This window comes from Mesoplodon bidens (assembly GCF_964165515.1).
Source record: "Mesoplodon bidens genome assembly, chromosome: 16".
Lineage (NCBI taxonomy): Eukaryota > Metazoa > Chordata > Mammalia > Artiodactyla > Ziphiidae > Mesoplodon > Mesoplodon bidens.
Window position 1 is genome coordinate 75,008,091 of NC_138173.1, and position 26,369 is coordinate 75,034,459.

The following is a 26,369-nucleotide window of genomic DNA, read 5'->3' on the forward strand; positions in this document are numbered from 1 at the left end:
TATTACTTTTCAACCAGATATAAATTAAAGCTTCTTTTTAAGACTAAAAATATGTCTATGAAAGAACAGCAGGCATATGATAGTTTAACCACTTTGGGGGAAATTCTCTAAACAACTATTATTCCTGGTTTAGGCCAAGAGACAGAAAGTCACTAAAGGGCCTGACCAAGAGCTAAACCCTAAGGCTGGCACATTCTTGTGCAACAGGAGAAGGAGGGAACACTCATCCTTACAGGTCATTCTTGGAGTGACCTCAGGGTGGTAAGCTTAATATTCAGCTGAATTTCTAAGAGCTCCAACAGATTTGGGAAAACCACGTCTCACGCCGGAGGCCTAAACATCATCTTCGATAACTCCCAGTCTGCCTCTGAGCTCCCACTCACCCTGTGTCCTCAATGGGGCCTCCCCTAACTCTCCACGCGGCTCCTGCAGCCCCTCGTGCACCCCTCCACGGCTCTGACCAAGGTCACGGCAGGGGCCAGGCCTGATGCGTGGCGCGGGCCCTCAGCAGGACACCTGTACGGACAGCCCGCCTCCTACCCTGAACACGAGTCATAAAACCCCAAAGGAAGGCATCGCCCGGCTCAGCACCATCCTTCACACAATGCCGAAAATTTACAAAGCGGTTCTATACAATAATGAGCATAGAGAAGACTTGAGGACTGGAATCCACCCGATGGCGTAGGGCTCCGCTCTGGAAACACTAGGTCTAGCTTGGAGAGCCATATGCATCTCCTTCCCGCTCACTGCAGAATTAGGGGAGCAGTTCCAATGGACAGCACTGCAAACAGTGAGCCTCTAACGCCGTACACAAACACAGAAACAGAACATCAGATTTCAAACCCGAGGGAAACTTCGTGTCAGCAGCGTAGCCGTTTATTCTCTTACGAATAAAGAGCTCGCTCTTCCCTTAGGCCTTGATCATCTTATCATCTTGTAGCAGTGCAGTAACAGTGCTATTGAGTGGTGGGCACAATACAGGGTTTGTAACCTTGCTAATCTCATGTAAATTTCAATATAATTATTTCAAATCTTATATGCAATCAACGAAGCTCTGTGTGTGTTCAAATCCCAGATGTCTTTGTTCATTGACTCACACATCTCACTGAGTACCAAGCACTAAAGACACGGGAATGTCAAGATGTAGTCTTCACTCACAAAAAGATTATAATCTTTGGCAAAACAAATATTAAAAACAGACATAGATTGCAGGCAGTATGCCTGAAATATTAAGTAAAAAACTTATTTTAATGGTAAGTTGATGTTTAGCCCAAAAGGGTCAAATGATTCATGATACATACCATGTTTTCAACTCGGAGTTCAAATGGCATTGGGTTATATACCATCAGCTGAACTTCACACACATCTCCTTGAACCCACTGGAAATCTAGAAATACATACACACAGAAGAATCCACGTTTTAGCTGGTGTTTTTGCACGTTTCACATGGTTTCAGATTACTCCTCTGGCAATTTATTTTTCCAGTGAAGCAGTGGGCACTGTGGTCATCTTGAGATACACAGTTTAAAGCTATTTTACTGCTACCTTTCTCCAGTGCAAAGCACATCATCCCTGCCACTTGGATGCCCTGTGACTGATGCTTCCCTCCCTCAGTGCCAAACGCAGCTGCAGGAAACTGGAATCAATCCAGACAGCACTATTCTTGGTGTAGGGCCATACGTCACACAGACCTTTGCGGGCCCAGAGGCTGGTACTTAGGAAGGTGGCACTGTGGTCCATTTTAAGGGGCACATGGCATGGTTTCTCCTTCCCCTCCCTAAGCTTGTGAGAGAAGAAGGTGGCTTCTCCTCCCTGTCCACTCCCAGGTCAGCTGCAGTCCAACACCTACAGGAGACAGAATTCTGAGATGACCCCCAAGACTCCCGGCCCCTGGTGTACATGCTGTGTCATCCTCTCCCCCCGAGTGTGGAGATGACGATAGGCTATGTTATATAACAAAGGGGAAGGGGGCTTCCATATGTGATGAAGGCCCCCAAGCAGTAGGCTTTAACTTAATCAATGGGAGATTATCCTAGGAGAGCCTGGCCTACTCAGGTGAGCCCTTGGAAGGGAACATACCCATCCTGAGTGAAAAGATTCAAAGCATGAGAGGATGTACGGAGGAGGCCATGTGGCCAGGACCCAAGAACGGCTGCTATAAGCTGAAAGTGGTCCAGCTGACAGCCAGCAAGAGAACAGAGACGGCAGTCCTACAACCACAAGGAATGGATGAAGAACCTGAGGGAGCCTGGAAACAGATCCTTCCCAGTCGAGCCTCCAGATGAGAACACAGCCCCAACCTGACACCTGGATTTCAGCCTGCAAGACTCTGAGCAGAGGACCCAGCTAACACATGCTGGACTCATGACAGTAACAGTGAGAAGATAAACTTGTGTTCTTTAAGCCACTAAATTGGTGGTCATCTGTTACACACAAAAGAAAAGTAATACGGTCCCCATCCCCACTTCACTGCCCTCTCCTCCCCTTAAGATTCTCCATTAGGCAAACTGGAAGGGGCTTCAAGTAACACGTGTTGGGCAGGAGGTACTGTCCAGCCCTTGGAAGCCTGTTTCTTACTCTTCATAATGACCTGGTGAGGTAGATATTACAATCCCACTGTTACAAGGCAGGTACTCAAGGTCCAAAGAGGTTAATAAATGTGCTGGGAATCAGACAGCCAGTAAGTGGGGCAGCAGGGATTCAAGCCCAGGCCTTTGAACTCAGAGAAGCATCTAGACTGGACAGTGGTGGTTAAAGGGTTTTTTCTACAGTAGATACTAAGATTTACTGATTAGAATTCTTCAGCTTTCACAGGCTTTCATAAAGACACCATGTTTCCCAAACACTTCACACCAGGTCCCCTGCACAGAGACTAAGACAGGTTGCACCAAACCTATGGCTTCCTGAAATTGCATGCAATGAAGAAGGAGCCCACCAGGTGAGTTAGTTTTCAAAATGCTTGCACAAGCAGGTACCCATTTGAGCCTCTTGACAATACAGTGAAGCAGTCAGCAGAGCACATATCACCCTCATTCACCAACAAGGAACACTGAACCGTCCACCATCGATGGCCCTAATGAATGAGGCAGCCGAGTCCAACTCCCATGTGCCTGGCCCCAAAGCCTCTGCTGCTCCCAGGCTGTTGCTCTCCCCCCGTTGGCTGCAGAAACCCACCTCTCTTCACCCAGCCTCAGGCTGAGAACCTCTGCGGGAGGGAGGGGTCCCAGAAGTCCTTCTGCAGAGACACGGTGCTCCCACCCCCACCTTCAGCGGCATCACTGAGCCCATCACTGCCTCAGCGGCCAGCACCCCAGGCCTTCCTCACTGCCGATGAAAATGTCATTTGTTTTAACAGCTTGCTATGCCTGATAACGAAGGAACTGTTTGTCTTCTCTACCACAGTCAAATAACCATCATTTCAAAATTCATTTTCCTGGGGTCCTGAAAGGAATCGTTTATACTTGCACAGGCCTAGTCACTAAAGGTAAACCTAAGATAAATCCCTGATTACAGGAATAGTTATTTATGTCTGAGAGGAGATCATCTCCTTCCTAAGCCTTAGTGTGTCAAAGCACACAGTGGGGCCCCTTCCTCGATATTTTGTCCCAGAAGCCACAGGAAGGAACGGCATTGAAGGCTATTAAAAACCCTTCTGTATCAGGCCCTCCCCACATTGTATTGCACGGCCCCCATGTGTGTTCTTAGCCGTGGACAAACAGCATCTTTCGGTGGCTTTTGCTGACAAGCTCATCTCTTTCCCCCACACTGGCTGGACCCATCGGGCAAGTGACACTCCTGATTTCTCACTGCATCCCTAGCACCTTGGACAGTGCACACAGCACTGCTCAGAGCCTTATGAGAAAGGCTGCTGGATACTTTAGGAACACTATCTCACTTGACCCTCAGAAGAATCCTCCTAGTGAGCTTCTGGCGCCTGGTCTCTGTAGATGGCACAACTGCAGTCTAGGGAGGCCCGGCGGCAGCCCAAGGCCATCTGACAGCTCCAGCCTGGCCAGGCCACCAAGCCTCCTCCGGGGCAGCTGTCAACCCGGGCAAGAAGCCCGGTTCCACCACCAAGTCCTGCACAAATTATGCTCAGGACGTGTACAGCCATCACCTCGGCATGGAGTTTAACTAGGACGACAGAGATGCTGGCAACATACAGATGGAAAGACTGGTAAATTATTCCAAGTTCGCGTGGAAAATGGTCTCAGGAACTGCCCTCAAGGGTTTCTTCTTCTCTAATATTCTGTGCCCCTTGCTGTGATAACTCCCCCAATTATACGATTCATTTATAGAGACTGGGATTCTAGGTTAAAGACATGCGATTCTTCAAACCTCCAGGCAGGTCCTTGCTGATGAGTCTGTTGCTAAAAAGATACTAGAAGCCACAGAATATAAATTACATGTTCGTACCCATGGGTCTTCAACAAATAACATGCATTTTGGCCGAAGTTTCTGTTATATCCCCCCAAATCTTGCATCATCCACTGGATTTATCCTCAGCCCAGATGAACAGGTGCTTCTTTCTCACTGTTATGAGGAGCCATATTTAAAGGAAAAGGTCTCTGGGCTTTGAGCCACAAACCATGGACATAGCCTGAGCTCTGTCCTTACTGGCTACCTGACCTAGGGCAGGAATTTATAATCACTCAGTCTTAATTTTCTCGTCTATAAGTTGGGAAAACAACACTTGCAGCATCACATGGTCAGGAGAATCACTGGATAAGGTGGAAGTCCTCTGCAGCAAATGCAGGGCATTCTTTTCACAAAAGGAAGCCTCAGCAGTTTCTAAAGATCAGAGAGGAAGAAAATCAAGAGGAAAGGCCAGCTCCATGGGCAGTGACCCTGCAGTCACACTGTGCCAGGCTCGGGGGCCGCACTCTGCTTAACGTTGTATCTGTCTCCAATTTCCTCATAATTTTTGAACAAATCATGCAGCTGGTCCTGAGAAGGAGTCTCACTCTTCCAGTCCCCCAAATCGTCTCTGGAAGTTTCTCTAAACAAAATGGGTGAAAGTTTCCTAAAATGTCCTCTAGAGGAGAAAGCTTATCATCAACCCTAACGAGACCCAAAAAGACCAGCCAGAGACTCCTAGAAGGTCCAAGAGACGAGCCTCATTAACTCTGTAATGACAGGTCCAGGTCCACCCCGGGGAAAAGAGACCCAGAAAGTGACCTGCTCACCATGGAGAAACAGTGAGACTCGGACTGGAACAAGCCCCCCCGACCACCTCCAAAGAGATCAAAGGAGGCACCCGCGCTGGCAGACGCGCACTGCTCACCCGGCCGCCCTGCTCAACCACGATGTCCCCCCGGCTCCCCTGCTCCCAGACTCCCCAGCACGCTCTCCAGAGCAGAGAAGCAGCAGGGAGGCTGGGGCTGTCTTTCAAAATCGACAGACTGAAATGAGAATGTCCAAGCAGCTCAGTGCTTTGTGACCACCTAGAGGGGTGGGACAGGGAGGGTGGGAGGGAGGGAGACGCAAGAGGGAAGAGATATGGGAACATATGTATATGTATAACTGATTCACTTTGTTATACAGCAGAAACGAACACACCATTGTAAAGCAATTATACTCCAATAAAGATGTAAAAAAAAAAAAAAAAAAAAAGACTTGCCTTCACACCAGAGTGCTTGCGGGGGGCGGGCCTGCCCCCCTGACAACCAGGAAACAGCCGCAGCTGGTCACTCGTTCGTTTTCATGGACATTTACTGCTCGTCCTTTGCTGGACCGTGGAGAGGGAGCCGCAGCCCCTGCCGCTGCCACCACCGCAGCCCAGGCTGCCACAGCTGTGGTCACCCTGCACCAGCGCTGCCGCCACCACCCAGGAGACCCCCAGGAGCGGAATGGCCCCTGCCCTCCTGCACCTTCACCCCAACCGGGGAGACCCGAATGGCAGCCGGCTGGCAGGGAAGTCAGGGAAATGTTCGGCCCAAGCAGCACAGGGGGAATGGCGGGTAGGGGTCAGAGGACTGAGAGGCAGTACCTGACCTCCGATATGCACCTGTGTACACTGAGGTCTTTCACCCCTTACAACGCCTGATAAGTGATAGGGGCAGCCACGCCCACGTGACGGATGCGAGAACAAAAGAGCAAAATCACTTCCCAGGACGCAAATGGAAAACGTTCAAACACTATCAGAGAAAGTTCAAAGTCCTGTCGTTTTAAATATATTTAGTTACTACCTGTCACTTCCCTCTAACGTCTACGTACACCTCACGACAGCAGGGACCACGCCTGCACTTCTCACCGTTAGCACCCACAGGGCTGGGCTGCCACATGCCTGACACACAGGGAAACTCAGGGGGAGTTTACTGATGGATGAAAGAAGGAACCAATGAACCAATGAAGGACTGAACCAAGAGACACGCACGTGCACACGCGCGCATACATGCACGCGCGCATGCACGCACATGGAGGCTGTAGCATGCTATACACTTAGGGCTCCTGCTTTCAGAAATGTACCAGAATTTACAATCAGATGCTATTTTTAAAAGGCCTCACCCCACATTTCCTCCTTTATTTTCTTGTTTTAACTAGAGCCCTCCGAGCCACACCTTAGAAGCCCGCCTGCTCCTCAGAGCCAGCTCTGCTTCCTGAGCCTCCAGGAGGCCTTCCGAAGTCTCAGCTCGTCCCATGCCTATGATCTCCCCAAACTCAACAGGTGAGTCCCAGGTGCTGCTCCCGGCGGACCTAGTTTCAGAGCGCTAGGATATTCAACTTCCCGGGTATTACTGCCTTGCTGTCGAAGCTGACCTGGAGGATGGGGGAGGTGGGCAGCTGTGTGTTATCATTGACTTAGGCCCATGCCAGGCGGGCTGCACACATGAGGGAAAGCTGGAGGGCCCTGGTTGGAACAGCACACTCGATCTGAAAAACGGGGAGTTTCTCATTTCTCTGAGTTTGTTTCTTCATCTGGAAAAGGGAGGTCAAAATTACTTCCTCCAAAAATACTAGCAAAACTAACTGAGTTAAAACGTGACAGCATTTTACAAAGCACAACTTGAATCAAAGAAATGCTGCGCATCACCAGAGAGCACAGGGCCGTTTTAGCACTCCTACCCTCACTATGCCCTCTGTCTTAGGGAACAGCTTAGAAACACTCATTTTTCAAGGTGTGCAGGTGGTTTAATACTTGTGAATGAGGTTTTTTATGAGATCTTTATAGACTCCAAGAAACTCTCCTGCTGGTGTGAATGTAACGAATCTCCACCAAGGTTATGGGATGTGCGTCGTGCTTGGCCTTGAGCTCCACGGTACGGGGCAAAGGCTCTGCCGTGGAGTCAGTTACCCATCCTGAATCTCAGCTTCCTTGTCTGTAAAATGGGGTCACACCATCCACCCCACTCCTTCATTCACTCCACACTGTTCTAGCAGCAGGGAGACGGGGAGGACGGGAACATAAACAGAGGGACGCATCTAGGTGCTGTGAAGGGCAACCGGCAGTGACGGGAGAGTGGGGAGAAGCGGCCGTGAGGTGCGGGTCAGAGGCGGCCTCTCTGAGCGGGGCCCGCAGAGTGAGCGAGGTGGGCAGGGGGTGAGCTCTAGGCAGAGGCGCAGCGAGCAGAGCCCTGAGACTGGAACAAGACAGCACGTCCAAAGAACAGAAAGCGGCCGTGTGGCTGGAGCCGAGGGGCACGAGTGGAAAGGTGGGAGGTGAGCAGGGAAGGCAGAAAGAGCGTGGCTGGCGCTGTCGGGAGAGCCCGCCGCCCGGCTACGGGGTGTGACAGGACACGTGCATCCCGGGAAGAAGGGCCTCATGAAGTCAGGACGCCTTCGCCTACATCAGGGGTAAGAAGTCAAAGGAGGAAAAAAGCAGACAGAGGAGAAGCGAGCACTGACTGGCAAAAGCTTCGCACGACGTCTACTGAGACTCCAACCAGTGACGGGCCTCTCAGTCCTTTAGCTCTGTCACTGCGACTTGCAGGCACCACGATCTCAAAATGCGAGGGGCCCGAGGAGGGGAAATCTGGCCAGGAATGAGGCCTGCAGCACGGCCAGGCTTTGGGAAGGACACGGAAGGAGCCCTGGGGTCCGTGGTGAGGAAGGAAAGGAGTGGCCGTGGGCTGGGACATGGCCGGGGAGCCGAGCACACAGAAGAGCACACTGGAGATTCTCAGGAATGCGTGTTCCGCTCCCGGTCCACCCCGAGACCATCTCATCTCTCCCTGCTGAGTCACCAGGCATCTCGGAAGTGGTGATCGCTAGTGCACTACAAAACAAGCGCTGCCAGCGTTCAAAAGGGAAAATGCTATGATGTCCTTATGCCCCGGTCAGTCCTGAACATAAGTCACCTTTAATCTCCTTTGATGATTCAGAAGTTACTCCAGGCCTTGGGAAATCACCCAAATCTCCTAGTACCTCTCTTCTGTAGTCTACATAAGTCTCAGATAACAGAGGTCTTCTGGTTTCCAGAACTTCCACAAAAATTGCCTTTTATGAAATAGATATCAAAAAGTCAGGTCTATAGGCAATGGCCTGGCTAAGGTAGCAAACTGAATAGACCTGTATGAGGGTATATACACACATGCACGAATGAACTGCAATCAAGGCTCATGCTTTAAAACCTAGAAGAGCCACCAGGAGCTGGGCAGCAGAGCACAGCCAGAAAGCCAGCATGGGCGGCCTACCTATTTTCCTGCTCCGCTCTTCCCCACGGTTGTGTGCGATGATCGGTGAGTAGATGAAGGGGCTCTTGGTCGACATGCTCTGGCCCAGCAAGCTTTTCATTTTCTGTGGCCGGAGGCTGGCGGGAAGGTTCAACAGTTTCACACGCCTGTGGTTCCAAAGGGAACAAAAATACGTCAGCTGCCTGTTCGCTTGGGTTCAGCGTAAATACGACCAGATATCAGATGTTAGAACGACAGTAAATCAAGCAGCAGATAAACTGAGGGGAGGAAAAGTACTCAATTTCGCAGGACAAAGCAGAAGAAGGCTGCACACGACCCCTCCAGACCATCCCAGGGAGAGAAGACGTCCACGGCCGGGCAGCAGCCGTGCCCCTGGGCCACTGAGCTGGGGCCAGAGGGGCCACTGGAAGGTGGTGACAGCAGGAGACAATACACCCTTCAACCCCAGCACCTGAGACCTCCCTTGGGAGCAGCTGGGCAAGACAGGGGTCCGGGTCTGGAAAGCCCCAAGGCCTGAGGCTGAAGGGACGGGTGGGGGAAGGGCTGGAAGGTGGGCGGGACCCTTTCTGCTCCTCCCTCCCCATCTGCAGCCCCTTTGCAGAAGGTAAGGCCGGAGGGTGGCAAAGGGAAGCAGCGCACGTCCCTCGAGGAAGACAAACCACTTGAAGCGGTGCGCCGGCCTCCAGCTCTCTCCCTGCCTCTGTAAGGCCGCAGATGGATGCGGCCTGGGTCACTGAGTAACCTCAGGGAGGTCAGCCACCCTGGAGAACTCACTGCCCAAATGGTATCAGACTCCATGTGAGTGGGACTTAAATCTGGGTTGTAGTGAGGGCTAATTTTTCTGAGATTTTAGGGATAATTTCTCTGCCACAGCACAGGCTAACCTATACTGACTATATATATATACCCTATAGAGACCCCTCACGGAATCCACAAAATCACGCCTTTCTCAGCTGAAGGACTCTCAGCCATCTAGGGCAACCCTGCCCGGCACACAGGCAACCCCACCACACTCAACCGTCACTGACAGCTCCCCGAGCCTGGCCCCGGGAGAGTGAGGGTCATGCGTGTGACTCCCACCTATGCCCACAACGATGCAAGGAAGCAGACGGTGGTTGCACACCAAAGCCCTTCAAACCAAGGGTTGTATCTGCACACTTTCTCTGACTCTTACTTGTCCTTGCAAACCCCTTTGGCCTGCTTTTCTCGTATGGGATCAGATTCACTTTGTTTTCTATTTGTTGCAGTTCAGTTGTGGGCTTTCCGAAGACAGGGGTACCCAGGGCCTCATGTGCCTCTCCAGTACTGGTGCAATACTTCAATGCAGAGCTCTCGATAAATGTTGCATGAATAAACTCCCAAAAGCTGGATTTCAACCTCAGCTTCCAAATCTTCCAAAGCCGTATATTTAAGGCTAAGCAGTTTATCCCTAACAGTCGCAAGTCCCAGCCCTTTGTGCACATTGAAAAAACCAGCTGCGCTGCACCGGGACGAGGGTGGGCGAGCCCTCACACTGGCTGAGATGCCGCATCTGATGTGCATCTAACACCCACCACATCCAACCCAGGGGGATTCGCCTGCTCCTGAGAAGCAGCTTCAACAGACACAGACCTGACTGCAGTCTGAAGGACCTACCAGCTGGGCAACGGGCACAGATGGCTTCATCTCCCTGACCTCAACCCTCTCACTTACGAAATAGGAAAAATAATCGGCACCTGATAATGCTCTATAGAAGGAGGACCCCTCCCTTCCCCGGTTCCATGTTCCCATGAGGAGGGACACCCTTAGGGTGGTGGTCCTAACCTCGCTCTTGCCCACCCTCACTCCTCCCAAGGGAGGTGGTAAATTTGGAAGGAGAATCAGCGCGCGCACCGCTCAGGCCCTGCCCAGAGCACGTATTCAGTCCTGCTCTCTGCACGGACGGAACAGGGCCTGTCCCACGAAAAAGCATACTGTCATCCGGCTCTGCCAGAGGCTGGGGCACAGGTGGACAGCCCTGAGCCACTGCCATCCACCTGAGACAGACGTTTCTTTCTGCTGATTCCAAACTCAGGCAGAGAAGGGAAGTGGTCTGAAGCAGAGACCTTCGTACCTTCGCAAGGTACTTTGAGGACTTAGTTAATATGCATCAAGCACCTGTAATAGTGCCTGTCACCTAGCAGGTGCACAAAAGCCTTTCTCTTTCCTCCCTAAAACAACACTCGTTTACAGGCACAGAGAGCCACGTCCCTGTGCTAAGATCACAACACCGCACGGGGACAAAGGAGCAAAGCGTTGGTCCCAGTGATGCTGAGAGCAGCCTGGGAACCTTAGACCAGCACCGTCCACTCGAGCCTTTAAGTTTACTCATCTGTAAAATGATACCATTTTCTTGCAACACAAATAGCATTCTACTCTGTGCCACCGTCGCCACCTAAAAATGAGATGTCATCTGTGATTCTAGGAATCATGTACACAAGCACAGAAATTCCAACAAGCACAGAAATTCCAGATCACATAAAAGGTTATTAAAATATGCAGAGGAATTCTGAGGCCATGGTCAGCCAGAAAAGTAACCCGACAAGCAGTCATGGCATTCATTTATAACTCAAAATCTAGCATCAAATGTCTGTTTATAAAATGTACCCAGAAAAACAATCATTCAAGGCACCTGACCTAAAGGAAATATAATTCATTAGCATAAAGTTCTGTGGAACTAATAATATTATATCTGGTTTATGAGGCTGCCAACAGTAAAGAAGAATTCCAGGGATGAAGTGTCCAAACCGAGGATTATTTTTAGGGATTCCACTTGGAAACAGTTGACATTTTAAAATCTGACTTCTCAGTATACCGTGGCTAATTAGGACCATGCAAAGCAGTGGTGGAACACTGATTAGGAAAGTGACATAGAACACACTGGTGGGAAGAACGAGACAGGAAAAAACAACTCCACTTTTCTCTCTTGGTTTTAATTCCTCAACCTTACTCACAGGGGAGACATATCTAAGAACCTCCCAGGGCTTCCCTGGTGGCGCAGTGGTTGAGAGTCCGCCTGCCGATGCAGGGGACGCAGGTTCGTGCCCCGGTCTGGGAAGATCCCACATGCCGCGGAGCAGCTGGGCCCATGAGCCATGGCCGCTGAGCCTGAGCGTCCGGAGCCTGTGCTCCGCAACGGGAGAGGCCACAACAGTGAGAGGCCCGCGTACCGCAAAAAAAAAAAAAAAAAAAAAAAGAATCCACCTGCCAACGCAGGGGACACGGGTTCGAGTCCTGGTCCGGGAAGATCCCACATGCCACGGAGCAACTAAGCCTGTGCGCCACAAGTACTGAGCCTGCACTCTAGAGCCCGCGCGCCACAACTACTGAGCCCACGCGCCGTAACTACTGAAGCCCGCGCGCCTAGAGCCCATGCTCTGCAACAAGAGAAGCCACCGCAATGAGAAGCCCGCGCACCACAACAAAGAGTAGCCCCCACTCGCCACAACTAGAGAAAGCCCACGTGCAGCAACAAAGACCCAATGCAGCCAAAAATAAATAAAATAAAATAAAATAAATAAATTTATTTAAAAAAAAAAAGAACCTCCTGGATATCTCTGCACAGATGGGCAATGGCCAAAGCTGGCCACACCTTCCACATTTGGAACAACGTGAAGGTCACCCACCGTCCCAAGTCCAGGCATGACGGAGACAGCTGGAGAGGACCCACCACGCCAGCCAGGGCAGTAGTGCAAGGCTTCCCGCTCGGACTCCCCAACGACACCACACATTTCTCATTTTCTTCGAGAAGCTCAGGTTTGAGAAATTCATAAGGAGGTTGTGGGCCTGGCGATTACACCAAGTGTGACAGAAGATTCAGGACGTGGCTGTGAACCTGGTGAGATCACAGAGCCGCATCCTGATCAGCATCCGGGAGGCTGGCCTTGCCCTGCTTCACAAACCAAGAAAAACTGCCCTGATAGGGTGGCCTCTAAGCCCCTTTTTGAATAAACACCTGAAATCCTTCCTCAAATACAATTAACTTAAAAGCTAAAGTTTCAAAAGTACCCAGGCCACTCAAAACGACTCCAAGCTCATCCAGACTGGAGGGTTTCGATCCTTATCAATTAAAGCAGCCTCATCCACCCTGGCTCTCTGCCAGGCTGAAGCTCAAGGTCAGTTCAGCAAAGAAACAATCAGTTCATCCCCACCCCACCCCCGCCTCACCCCAAATTAAAGACTCACTGGTTTCCTGTAAATGACATCTAAACTCTACCCCAATTTCTTCTTTAATAATTTACAACTTGTAGTGTGTGAACAATCAAATGATTATTAGTGGCTTTTGTGTACATTATTGTTTTTGTGAATTCTGTAAGGAGTAACATGAACTTCCCTCTGTTTTAACTCTGGACAGTAGTAATGGATATGGGTTTGGCAGCCTCCTGGCACATGGGATCTTGGCATGTTGACCATCACTGAGTCCCTGGCCCTTAGCATTGAGCCAAGCACATCTTAGGCACTCTATAAATATCTGATTAATTGAATTTTAGAACAGAATTAAAACAGGGATCTATATTGGCCCTTTTTTAAATTGCATAGTGATTACTTGACACAATTTTGGGGTGAACCCAGTTCATGCTCCCATGCTACACAAAACAAGTAAATATTTTCCTATAAATTGATGAAATGCCTTTATTGTCAAAAACAAGGAAAGTCTTCACCAGAAAAAAAGGCTCCACTCATCTCTTCCAAAACCAGAAGTATAAATATGAGGCACCACTAACATTAAATTAGCTCATGTCTAACAAGTCTATTCAGCAAGTCTGATCATTTACTCACGAATGTGGACTTTTTTCAGGAGCTTCGGTCTTCAAAGCCCTTCTTATAGCTACAAGGGGGTGTCTTGCAATGCCTGACTTGAATTTTTTTTTGGAATTAAACTGACTTAAACATTAAGTCCATGTTTTCCAGGCACAGGTCCTGAAACATTTGGTTAGAACATTAAAATAGTCCCAGACTAGTTTTCTACGAAAAAACACTGGCCGGGTCCATGGGTACTGTGTCAGCCCTCTCCAGAGAGAGATGAGGAACACTGATTGTGTGAGAGAGCAACAATCCCACATGCAGTGTGAACACAACCATTCCACACAAAGTCATACCACACCTACCCTGCTCCAGGTCCTGACTGAACACCAGTAATATGGGTCTGCCACCCTCCGTCAGCATCACAGAGCACCTATCATCGCCCTTTTTTTATCTCCTGAGAATATAACTTTGAATTCTCTGCTGCCTGACTCTTGCCAAAAGCTGACTTACGAGAAATCACCTTTATGAAGGAGTGCTTGATGTATAAACAGTCCATCCATTATGCTACGTATGGCTGGGACAGTCCAGACTGCTGTATTAGAGTGCTCATCTTAGCTCAGGCTGCTCTAACAGAATACCATAGTCCAGGCATCTTAAACAACAATACTCATTTCTCACAGTCTGGAGGCTGAAGTCTGAGATCAGTGTGTCGGCATGATTGGGTTCTGCTGAGGGCCCTCTCCCTGGCTCACAGACATGGTCACTGTATCCTCATGTGGAGAAGAGAAAGAGCTCTGGTCCCTTCATCTCCTTATAAGGGCACTAATCCCATCATGGGGGCCCCATCCTCGTGACCCCATCTAAACCTAATCAGCCCCCAAAGGCCTCACCTCCAAATATCACCCCACTGGGGTTAGGTCATTGGCAGATGAATTTGGGGGGGACACATACACACAGTCCACAGCAGAGCTGCATGTTTGGACCACACTGCTCTGTCCTCTGGGAGAGCTGGGTGTACCCAACCCCCTCTGGCATCAAGCCTGTAGTTTGCACTGAGGAATGCCATGAACAAAACAACCATGAGAACCTGCTTCAGATTTTTGTAGGGATATTTTTGAGGACATTATTCAACATGTTCCCTTTAAGAGAACCCACAAGAGGGGTTTCCACAAGCCTCCTTACTGTGAAGAGGTGTATTTCTGCAGTGTGACTGGTTTGTGTCTGCTTATGAGACAGAGAGTCTTGTAACCAATCACATTTCCTCCTATACCCATTGTTAGTTAATTATTGACATATGATTAACAGAATCATGCTTTTCCCCATCTCCAGCCACTATGTAGGACCCTTACTTACCTTTCACTGTGGTGACTTTATTTTTAACATAACATTTCTATGAGCTGCCTCAAATGTTTTATGAAAACACGGCAAAATGTGTACCTGCATCACAATTACTTGGAAACCATTCTAGGGTGAGCCCAGTTCATGCTAGACTAAGATCTGAAGGGCAAGCTTATTTATTGATGAGAATAGATGGGAAAGAAGCTTCCTTCCCCTTTCCCTCCCATCCCAGCAATTCAGCCCTGAGTCCATTACGGAGGGCAGAGCCAGGTACGCATCTGAGCCAACAACAGGGCAGAGGGCACGCTGGCTGGAGTGGGGCAAGAGGGGCCTGGGGGGCTGGAGCAGCAGCACAGCATGGCCATCAGAGCTCCCCATGGGGAGGGAGGTCAACCTGATAACCACTGGTAACCAGCAGGGGAACTGACCGAATGAGTAACCATACTGAGGCCAATGGGAGACAGGTTTCCCCCAGTCTGAGAAGGGAGTTACAGATAGAAGAAAACTAGAAGGACCCCCTAAGATGTTGGGTGGAACTGGAGGTATCAGTATGAACTCACAGTTTCCAATACACAGAAACAGATGCACAAATAACCATGGACATGAACATGCAGTGAGTAATGTATGTATACACATAGATATTGCCTAGTTCTATCCACTGCAAGCAGCAACACCCCAATAGTGAGGAGCACACACAGCGCCCAGATCTTAACTTAAATTCCATCCTCCATTGAAAGAACCAGGGCTCTTGGAAGAAATGGCTAACGCAGGGCTGGGAGCAGGGACTCAGATCTGAGTCCATAATCCCAGCAGAGGCAGTGGAGAGCAAAGGGCACCTGTGGAGGCTCCTGAAAGAAAGAAGCTTCGTCCTTCTCCCACAGGTGGTGCCTCTCTCTTCTCCCGGACGCTGCAGGATGAGGAGCTGCTGCTGCCCCCCTGATGCCACCGGGGGCCTGAGACTAAAGCCTCACTGCAGAGGGCACAACTGAGAGAGGAGAGAAGATAGGTTCTGATGAGGTGGCCTGAAGCCTGGCTCCAGCCCTGCCTGAATCCCTCTCCTGGACTTTGTAGGTGTGTATGTGCCATAAATTCCCTTTTGCCTAAGATAGTCTGGGTCAGGTATCCTGCCAACTGCTGTGCAAAGAATTCTGATGGATAGACCTGTTCATTCACTCAACACACACGAGCACCCAAGGGCTACAAAGACAAAGCCCTCTTCAGGTAGCCCTCAGTCAAAAAGAACAAAGATGTATCGTATAATCAAGTTCTGTAAATGAAACAGAAGAAAGACATAAGAGATACTGCTGGCTGGCTAACCCAGCACCATTTCTGACCCCCTTCTCCCTATCCCACCTACAGTACAGAGACTGGGAGAACTAAACATGTATTTCCTCAGCCTCTCTTACAACTAGCGCTCCCCCAGGCCTGTGCGCAGGGGTGAACAGTCTAGGAAAGTGGGCCCTACCGGATGCGGGTAAGTGTGAGCGCCACAAGGCCTGGTTGGTCTCCACTGCACAGAGGGCCACGTCTCAGCCGTGGAACCGGGCAGACACGGGTTTGCGGGGCTCTGCCGGCAGACAAGCACGTGACCATGGCAGTTCTCCGATGGCCCTGGCCTGATTCTCTGGTCTATAAAACACACTTCACAGGCAATGGCTGCAACTTAACGAGATGACGGACCAGATACACAGCCAACCCAAACCAGGAACTCTTCTAAAGATCTGCATCCCTGATCAGACCAAAGACAGACGCTGGGAGCAAAGCTCACCTTCCGCACCCCAGCCAGCCTGTCCTACCTGACAATGGGAAGTTTGGTGAAGGGCACCGGGGGCAGTGTGAGGCCATCGGGGAGGGTGATGAGCTCCATGGTTCCGGGACACTTGGAGGTATAGTTCTCCAGGCTTTGCGTCACGTCCTTTTTTTCTGATGAGAAAATAAAAACAAAATAAAGGTTAATTAACCCAAAGAAAAGGTGGGGGTGGGGGGGTTGTTTTGCTCTATTTTACTTTTTTGAGCAAAAATAAAATTCTTAACCCAAGTCCTTAACAGTCCAGTGAGTCCAGTCTTCTGAGAGAAATAAAGGGGCGGTGACCAAAAGGGACAAAAAGAAAATAGCAGCTTCATTCAATTTATTTAAATAATCACTAGCAGCTGCTCCATTTAAGGGCCTGTGGATAAAAAGGAAATTAAGTTACCATCTCCTAGGAGATTTCATTTTCCAAGATAATAAATCCTTATCAAATTCCAAGAAGGTCAATGGGCAGGCAGGGCTGGAGAATATTTTATTACTTAATAAATATTTTTCCAGCAATTACTAGGTACCCAGCAAAATGCCAGGCCCTGTCCCCAAGGAGTGTACAGTCCATCTGTATAACAGATATTTAAGCAAATAATTACAAACCAGTATTTTTATGCAAAAGTAGAGCTTTGTGAGATAAGGCTGGTTTTCTCCATCCCATCCCTGTCCCCCCTTCACTAGGAGGGAGGAGAAGAGGATGCAGGTAATAGTGAATAATGTTTGCTTATCACCCATGACGCACCCTAGACGCGTGCTCACGGGCTTTGTAACACTCCGGAGCTCAAGGGCGCTTCCTGCTGGAAAACTCGAAGTAACTCAGGAAGGCAGGCATCACTGTGCCCATCTTGTAAACGAGAAAACCGAGCCCAACTGAAGTTAAAGGTCGTGTCAAAAATCCCGTGTTTGGCCCTCAGCCTGTGATCTCCACACTCCCACACTGTTTGGAAGAATTAAGGAGTCAGGAATCGGGGGTTCGCTCCTGGCCTGTTTCCTGTCACTGCTGGCAGGGAGGCTGGAGGACCTGGAGAGAAGAGGGACAGAGCAGGGCAGCCATGGGGGCGGGACTTCGGGCCGTGAAGTTAGACCAGGTTCCAGTACATGGCGTGGTCCTTCCCCATCTGTGGTGTGACCACCTGAGGGGCAACCTTAACCTCCCACCTAAAGAATTTCTTTTTTTTTTTTTTAATTTTATTTATTTTTGGCTGCGTTGGGTCTTCGTTGCTGCACATGGACTTTTCTCTAGTTGCTGTTGTCTTTGTTGTGGTGCTCGGGCTTCTCATTGCGGTGGCTTCTCTTGTAGTGGAGCACGGGCTCTAGGCATGTGGGCTTCAGTAGTTGTGGCCCACGGGCTTAGTTGCTCCGCAGCATGTGGGATCCTCCTGGACCAGGGCTCGAACCCATGTCGCCTGCATCGGCAGGCGGACTCTTAACCACTGCGCCACCAGGGAAGCCCCCACCTAAAGAATTTCTAAGGGTCAATTAAAAACAGTGGCTGGTGGACATGAGACTGAGCTCAGAGGAACGATGACACTGTCACCACCGTCATACCGCTGCCTGCAGGGAATGCGAGGACGTCACAGAGAGTGTTACAGGGCTGCTCGGTGAGGCCGCAGGATCCACTGACCCGTGACCACACAGAACAAGGTCCAGGCCGAGAATGCCGAGATCTCGGGCACATACAGTCACGGGCTAACTGTGCCACGGGGCTTTTCTGTGTCTAAGCATCATTCCTTAGAGAGCAGGAGGGCAGAAAAGCAACCAGAATTAATCTGGATATGACACAGTAATGTTAATTTGCAGCGTGAACAAAATTCTTTAAATAATCAAATCATCTTCAATTTACAGGTGACAAATCTCCCAAGGGGCTCCCGCTGATAACATATAAGTGACCTAATTTGCCTAATGTTGGGTAGAGCGCTCGTGGTTTAGGTACCTTATCATAAAGCTGAATTACGCTCTCCCAGTAAACCCTGCTGAAATGAAGAAAGCAATGAACCTATTAATGATGCCCGATGCCACCTGCAAAGTTACCCAAGAAGGAACAGTACCCGGGGTGTCCTGCTCAGCTGGCTGCAGAGAACAGGATGGACACGCGGGGACACAGACAGCCATGGGCCTCACTGCAGGATCTTCTTCTGGGAATCTCCCGTGTCTGTGCTTTAGCCTCTTCTTTTGGGCACTGTTCCCTGGAAGACTTTCCCATGTGGCGTATAAGACTGGCTGTGGAAGCCAGGTGAAGCGGTCAACGCCCCATATGCATTTATTCCCCTCGGTTTCAACAGGGCCCTGCTCTCCAGCTGTGCCTGACTCCAGCACATATGCTTTCTTTTTACTCCATGAGGCGAAATACTAATCTTCTGTGGAGACGGCAGAGGGACAGCCACCTGCTTCCATAGCAGAGAAGGAGATGTGGGGATACAATCACTCATGAGATGCTTTACAGCTAATTCTCCCATCATCATGGCCCTCATCACATCACCCCCAGAGCACCGCTGCCTTCTGGGGCCTCTTCCCTGCTCTCCCACTATCTGACAACTTCACTGTCACTTTAGTGGGGTTTCCAGGGTTAAATGCTTATGTTCAATTGTCAGTGTGGTCCATCCGTTAGAAAGTTCTCATCAACCTTTCTCCTGACGGATTTGAGCACCTGCTGTACGTTGTTGCCCAGATCTATTTTTATCAAGGATTACAAAGTGGTCATTTTTTAATTCTCTAATTAAAAAGGATTTTCCCTCATCAACCGTTTGGTGATCCTGAAACAGACGACACAGAAGGGAGGGCTGACAAATGAGTCTTTCCCTTCATTTACTGGAGAGAGAACTGGTGTCCCTACCACCTCCAATGATGACCAGTAAGTCGTATATGACTCAGTATCACTATGCACTGGTGGATTTTTATATATTTGGTATTTCAGTTGGCTTCCATCACATTCTTTTTTGATGTTCAAACTGTCCCATCTTCGGCCAGTGGGAGCCCTTGCAGGTTGGTTCCTATGTCTTTAGAGAAGACCCAAGATTGTCAACAGCTTGCTATCTTTCTGGCTCATTTCCAGCCTCAGGCCTAGAATCCATTTTCCAAGGAGCGCAGGATCCTTTCAGTGTTTAGAGATCGGAATCTGGAGGCTGGGTACTCAACGCCACCCGATTCTCCTTGTCTCTCTAGGTCTTGACAAAACACAGGTCCACTTACCAAATTTTTTAAATGGTGAGACTGTGATTTTTTCTTTAAATTTTGTTTAAGTTCTGACAGCTAAAAATCAAGGTCATTGGACTACAAGTTCCTTAAAGGGAGAGCATCTTGTCACCTTTTTTGGTTTTCCCCTAATTTGTCAAGAGTATTTAGATGACAAAAGGTGTTCAAGAGCTATGTGCTAGTTGGCTGGCCTCATTTATCCAAAGAGGTAGGACAGAATCAATCTGTGGGCAAGAGTAAAATAAAATAATAAAATGAACACAGATGCTCCGTCCACACAGTGCAGAGAAACAGCCACTGATTCACCAACAGAAGCCAGGCTGTGCAGGCTGACCACCTCCTCACCTTTTCTTTGTGCACCTTACTGCAGTGGGAACCACAAAGGAGCTCTGGGTGCTACGTGTCGATACTAAGGACCATGGCCCCCACGAGGTGATTCTTCTCAGGTATTTTCTACTTCAACAAGCAGCTGAAATAATCATGGGATGCATTCCACCACTCAGGACTACTCGTATCACTTTTTCTTCACTCATCAAGTTACTGTTTTTCTTCCTCTTTGTTTAACCTTACCTGACTTTCCTCATTGAAGCCCTCATCCACTCAGCTTTCATCAGACACCTACTATGCGCCCACAGCATTGAGCACCAGGCACACAGAAGCACGATAGGCTCTACTTTTGGGGTGTCCCAAGTTGAAAGAGCACACAATGTCAGAAGGGGACATTATGGCTCCTTAACAGTGACTTTACAGAGGCAGGATCAAAGTCTGGGAGAAAAGCACATGGGACATGTAATTTTGCCAAAGAAGGTTTTATAGAAGAGGCAACATTTGGTCTTTGCCAAGGGTCCTGGGACTCAGAGCAAAAACAATGAGTGCGTTATTTGGATGTTTTGCTATGTTATAAGGAAAATATGACCAAAATACGGACAGAGGATGAATAATGACATGTCATTATAAGCTGTACATACACAACAGAACTTGACAGAGTAGCTGTCTGAGGCAGGTGCGAGAGGGAATCGGCTAAGGCTGGTAACGTCTGTGGACGTCAAGGGCTGAATGGTGCGGCAGCACAGGGACCTGCATGGGAACGGCGACAGGGCTGCTGCGGGTGAGGACGGTACTGGCTTTGCGGTAGGTACACTGACTGTCAAATCTTGGTATTTTACACAGGGCTTCAGTGCGGGACCTTCTCTGGAACATAGGACTTCTCAGAGACTTGTGACAGTTGCTGTAGAAATTTCACTACTGACAACAGATGATGAATACACGGTTGCTGGGCAGAAAAGGAGGCTTCATGTCCAAGGGAAGAAATGTAGAAACACTCAGAGACAAAAAATGACAGACTAAGCTCAGATCTGCTGCAGGCAGTTTTCACTTCTACAATACGTCCACAGGGACCAGTACTGTTCTTAGCACAAAGAGCTGCAGAAATACTTGCAGTCCTTACCCACAATTACACATCCTGAGCACGTGCTCTGCACCGAATCTTGTACTAGGCTCTCCAGAGTATAAAATCTTCAAGGCAGGGCTTCCCTGCTGGCGCAGTGGTTGAGAGTCCGCCTGCCAACGCAGGGGACACAGGTTCGTGCCCTGGTCCGGGAGGATCCCACATGCCGCGGAGCGGCTGGGCCCGTGAGCCATGGCCGCTGAGCCTGCGTGTCTGGAGCCTGTGCTCCGCAACAGAGAGGCCACAACAGTGGGAGGCCCACGTACCGAAAAAAAAAAAAAAAATCTTCAAGGCAAGGGATCCTGCGACACAGCAGAACTTCAAAATTTTTTCATGCAAAATAGGTATAACCTCCAACAAAATTCCTGTCCTGGAGGGAGAGCTTGGGCATTATTATCTCCCTTTTAAAGGTGATAAAAATGAACTCAGGGACAACCTGGGAAATTTGATTGTGGAATAGTGCTAAATGCTACCAAAAATAATTATTAACGTTTGGGTATAACATTAACATTGTGGTTATATTAGGAAATGTCCATTTTTTTTTTAGCAATGCATACTAAAGAGTGAAGGTGTAAAATGAAATGATGCCTCTGGGATTTTCTTTAAAATAATTCAACAAATAGAAAAAGTAAGAGATGAAGTAAATATATAAAGATCTTGATAACCATCGAATCTGGGTGACTGTTACATGTGGATTCATTTTACTGTTCCTTACACCTCTGTCTGAAATTATTTCATAGTAAAAATATTTAACGAGCTTGAGGAAGTGAAATGATTTGCTCGAGGTCACACAGAGAGGAACAGATTTGAGACTTAGATCCCAGCTGACCAAGTCTTCCCATCCCCACAGATTAGGCCTGACCACAGAGAGCCGGAGCTACCAAAACAGATAAAAGAGCTCAAGGCCATGGTGGCTGCTAACCTTTGTTCCATGTGCCAAACTGGAATGAAGCCTGTGATCAATCTGAACGTTCTCCTAAGCACGTGATTTGGTCAGTGGGAAGTGATGACTCCTTAATTAATTTCACTAAAGATCAACTGTCTCAGTCGACTCTGGCTGCCATAACGAAAGACCATGGATGGTAGTTTGAACAATAAACATTTACTTCTCACAGTTCTGGAGGCTGGGAAGTCCAACATCAAGGTGCCAGTGGATTCAATTCCTGGTTTTCAGACACCCACTTCTCACTGTGTCCTCACCTGGCCTTTCCTCGGGTGCATGGGCTCAGAGTGAGAAAGAGCTCTGTGTCTCCTCCTCTTCTTGTAGGCCACTAATCCCAAGGTGAGAGTCCCATCCTCTTGACCTAATCTAAACCCAGTCACCTCCAAATACAATCACACTGGGAGTCAGGACTTCAATATATGAATTTGCAGGGGACACAAACATTTATCAATAGGTCTTATTCAATTCCAATCACAACATCCAAAAATTATTTCAGCCCAACTAGAGCACCTAATGCACTTGAGAGTTTTTTCCAACCCAGAAATTGAAGAAATCATGAAAACAGAACATTTTTAATAAACGCCTAGTTGACACCAAACTAGATTATTCCTTATAGAAGCAGAAAATATGATCACCAAAACTTTTGATCACAGGCCATTTGCCATTTCAAGACTTGACCCTGACATGAAAACCAGCACATCATGATTTTACAGTTTGTCTATTCTTATCTCTTCTAAGTAATAATCTGAGACAACCATGTGCACATTAAGTCAGTTATGATATTAAAAACAGGTAGAGAATAGAAATAAGAGAAAAAGTACATTTTTTCTTCCAAATCTGAAATAAGAAAACTATAGGAAGAGGAGGGGGAAAAAAAAAAAGAATACAGGGAAGAATAGGAAAAAAAAGAATACAGAGGAAAAAGTACAGGTATGGCCTGATACAGTCTGAAATGATACTTTGAGGATCGATTCTGACACCTTCACTTATAGAAATAAAAAAACACAGTTAGTCTTTGAGTTGCTTTCATAAGAATATTATTGATCTTTCCATATCATAATGCTGAGATCTCTCAGAGGGTTCCAGTAAGCAGGACCCCTCTTGTCCAGCTCGTTTCTAAAACTAAGTTGACAACAAAACAAAGAGAAAAGATAGAGGCTAAAATATCACCATTACTACCACATACAGACCATGCTAAAGGCCACAACACGGTTTCTTAGAAAGTGCAACTCCTCGCTGACACCAAGAATTGGGCAGCTAGACCTTCCTGCCTAGACACAGGCTGTGCTGAACTGGGCACGCCCCCACCGCCCACCCAGGGGAGGCCAGGCCTGACCTCCAGCACTGAGCACAGAGAAGCACTTCCCGAGAGGAAGGAGAGCAGAGCGAGGTAAGCCAACGGATCCCACTGGTTGTCGGGGCCAATCCTGCCCTCCCTCGGGTAAATCATTCTACCTCTCCAGGGATGGAGTGGGGAGGCCTGCACTCACTCTGAGTTCCCTTCAAGGGAAAGGTGCACTAGGGATTGTGAAGACTATGATCCTCCACTCACAAATCAGTGTATGTTATGCCATTTTACTAAGACACAAGTGAGCTTCAGGAAGAGGAAGTGATTAGCTCAAAGCCACAAAACTAGTAGTCTGGGGAGGTGGGGATCACCCACAATCCGGGATCTCTGTAACACTACACCTGTTCATCCAGCAGCACCTCACTGCCCGTGAAAAGGTTAATCTCCATTACAAATACCACTGGGACAACTTCCACTTCTGGAGTAGCTCAGAGCAAACAACACTGCCACCAAGAACTAAAAGAGCTAACAAAAGTATTACAGAAGAGGAGGGGGCACTGGAGAGCTGTCAAGGCAACAAAGATTTGAGAGTCCAGAGGGAAGGGACACTCATGAAGATGAACCGCCTTCCGGCATCCACTTCACCCCCGGGAGTGTGTGTGGATTCTAGGCATGGAGAGAACCACCTCCAAGAGGCTGAGCAGCCAGGAGAGCCCGCAGCATCCTCGTGGGGCAGAGAGAACTGCATGTCACCGAGCCAGCGGGCCCGGAGCCAGGTGCCCGGGAGGAGCCGGGTCCCCGGACTCGCTGCACGGGTTCCCCTGGGGCTTCTTCCAATCAGCTCTGTAGGACGGAAGGCTGCCAAATCCATCTGAAAGTGACTCAGAAGGGAGGGTAGGTCAAATGGAAAGACTGACACCAGATGGCCTTGCCACACGATGGGAACAGCTGCGTGAGTTATAAAAGGGACCTTTTAAAAACCCATCGGAAGGGGAACGTAAACGAACTAAATTCTGGAAAGTGGCTAGCCTTTCCCAGGAGAGAAGACCCACAGCTGCTTTGGTCCCTGGCAGAGCAGTAGGAGGAAATGGGGGGTCAGACAAAGAGGAAGGGAAGGAGAAAAGAGCTGAACTTTTCACAAACTACTCCCAACTGCCCATGGTGGGGACAATAGATTCCAACTCACAGGAGCCCAGCCAGCAAGCAAGTCTACACACTCATCCTTCCCCTGGGCCTTTGCAGAGAGTGTGGCACCTGCAGGCTGGGGGCTGAGAGGAAGACCCCCTCCTGAGGTGCTCAGAACCTTCCCCAGATGTAAGGCAGCTGCCCGCAGAAATCTGGGCAAGCCAGGAGAGCTGAGAGGTGCACTGAGGTGCGATGTATTTTCTCCAAGTAAAAGCAGAGAGGCCTGCTGAGCCCGGGGCAGGAGAATGAGAGGGACCCCTTCCTCCAAGGCCAAGGCCATCAAAGGCTGGAGCAGGACAGAGGAGCTGAAAGAAATCCCTCCAAGGCACCAGGGACATTCACTGCGTGCAAGAAAGTGGCCTACAGGGCTTCCCTGGTGGCGCAGTGGTTGAGAGTCCGCCTGCCGATGCAGGGGACACGGGTTCGTGCCCCGGTCCGGGAAGAACCCACGTGCCGCGGAGCGGCTGGGCCCGTGAGCCAGGGCCGCTGAGCCTGCGCATCCGGAGCCTGTGCTCCGCAACGGGAGAGGCCACAACAGTGAGAGGCCCGCATACAGCAAAAAAAAAAAAAAAAAAAAAAAGAAAGTGGCCTACAGAAAGCTGGGGCAGGGTGGAGAGGAAGCACACAGAATGCAGAAAGCCAGAGGTGGGACTGGAGACCAAAGAGAGCCCCCCTAAACCCACCAACCGCGCCACCTGGCTTAGAGCAGAGAACAATGGCCTGTGGTGGGAAAGCTGGAGGCTGGCGGTAAGCACAGGGGGACCCCCACAGTCTCCCCTGCACCCACAGCCCACGCCCCGTAAAAGGTCTAATCCTGACCCCACCCTCCAAACGCCACGAGCTATCAGTGAGCCACAGCAAAGCCTACCCCCAGCTCAGCCACACATTAGACTGGCAAGGATTCGACAGTGAAGCCGACAGAAGAGGCAGCGCCGTTTTCTACGGGTCAGTATTAGTCACCTCACTCTCCACTGTTCTTTAATACACCAAGTACAAAGAGGGACGTAGGGTAACATTATTCGAAGGTAGACTGTGGTCAGAGATGCACACGGTAATCTCTAGAGCAAGTGAGAAAAAAATAGAGATGTGGCTCTAAAGTCAATAGAGAAGACAAAAGAGAACACAGAAAATATTTTCTTCTCCTAAATAAAGGCAGGGAGAAAACAAAGACAAACAGAAAACAAGTATCAAGATGGTAGACTTAAACTCATCCATATAACTTAGATTAAAAAAAACAAGACCTAACCACATGGACTTTGCACTCTTATGAAACATTCTTTAAATGTGAAGATACAGGGAAAATAAAAGAATGGGGAAAAAAGACATACCACACACAAACACAAGAAATAAACATAATGAATCTACTGCAGCAACATGAATATCAGACAAAGGGGATTTCAATGTAAGCAAAGGGATAAACAGGTACGTTTCACGGTGGAAAAGAGAGTCAATTCATCAAGAAGGTATAATAATACTAAATGCTCAGCCATAAAAAAGAATGAGATAATGCCACTTGCAGCAACGTGGATGGACCTAAAGATTATCATACTAAGTGAAGTCAGAGAAAGGCAAATATCATACGACATCACTTAAATGTGGAATCTAAAATATGATACAAATGAACATATTTATGAAACAAACAGACTCACAGACATAGAAAACAAACATGGTTACCAAAGGGGAAGGGGGGGGCATAAATTAGGAGTTTCGGATTAGCAGATACAAACTACTATATATAAAATAAACAACAAGGTTGTTTAGCACAGGGAACTATATTCAAT

The 26,369-nt window shown here is 48.8% G+C and overlaps 1 protein-coding gene across 3 annotated transcripts in view; it reads right to left on the reverse strand.

Moving 5' to 3' along the window:
- TRAPPC9 (trafficking protein particle complex subunit 9) overlaps window positions 1–26,369 on the reverse strand; it is a 503,630-nt gene that overhangs the window by 377,913 nt on the left and 99,348 nt on the right. For all 3 annotated transcript variants that reach the window (XM_081258084.1, XM_081258086.1, XM_081258085.1), the window contains 3 exons: window positions 16,532–16,658; window positions 8,634–8,779; window positions 1,302–1,387 (listed from right to left, as the gene is read on the reverse strand). In XM_081258084.1, the coding sequence (XP_081114210.1) occupies window positions 1,302–1,387; window positions 8,634–8,779; window positions 16,532–16,658 (359 nt within the window). The remainder of the gene's footprint in view (window positions 1–1,301; window positions 1,388–8,633; window positions 8,780–16,531; window positions 16,659–26,369) is intronic.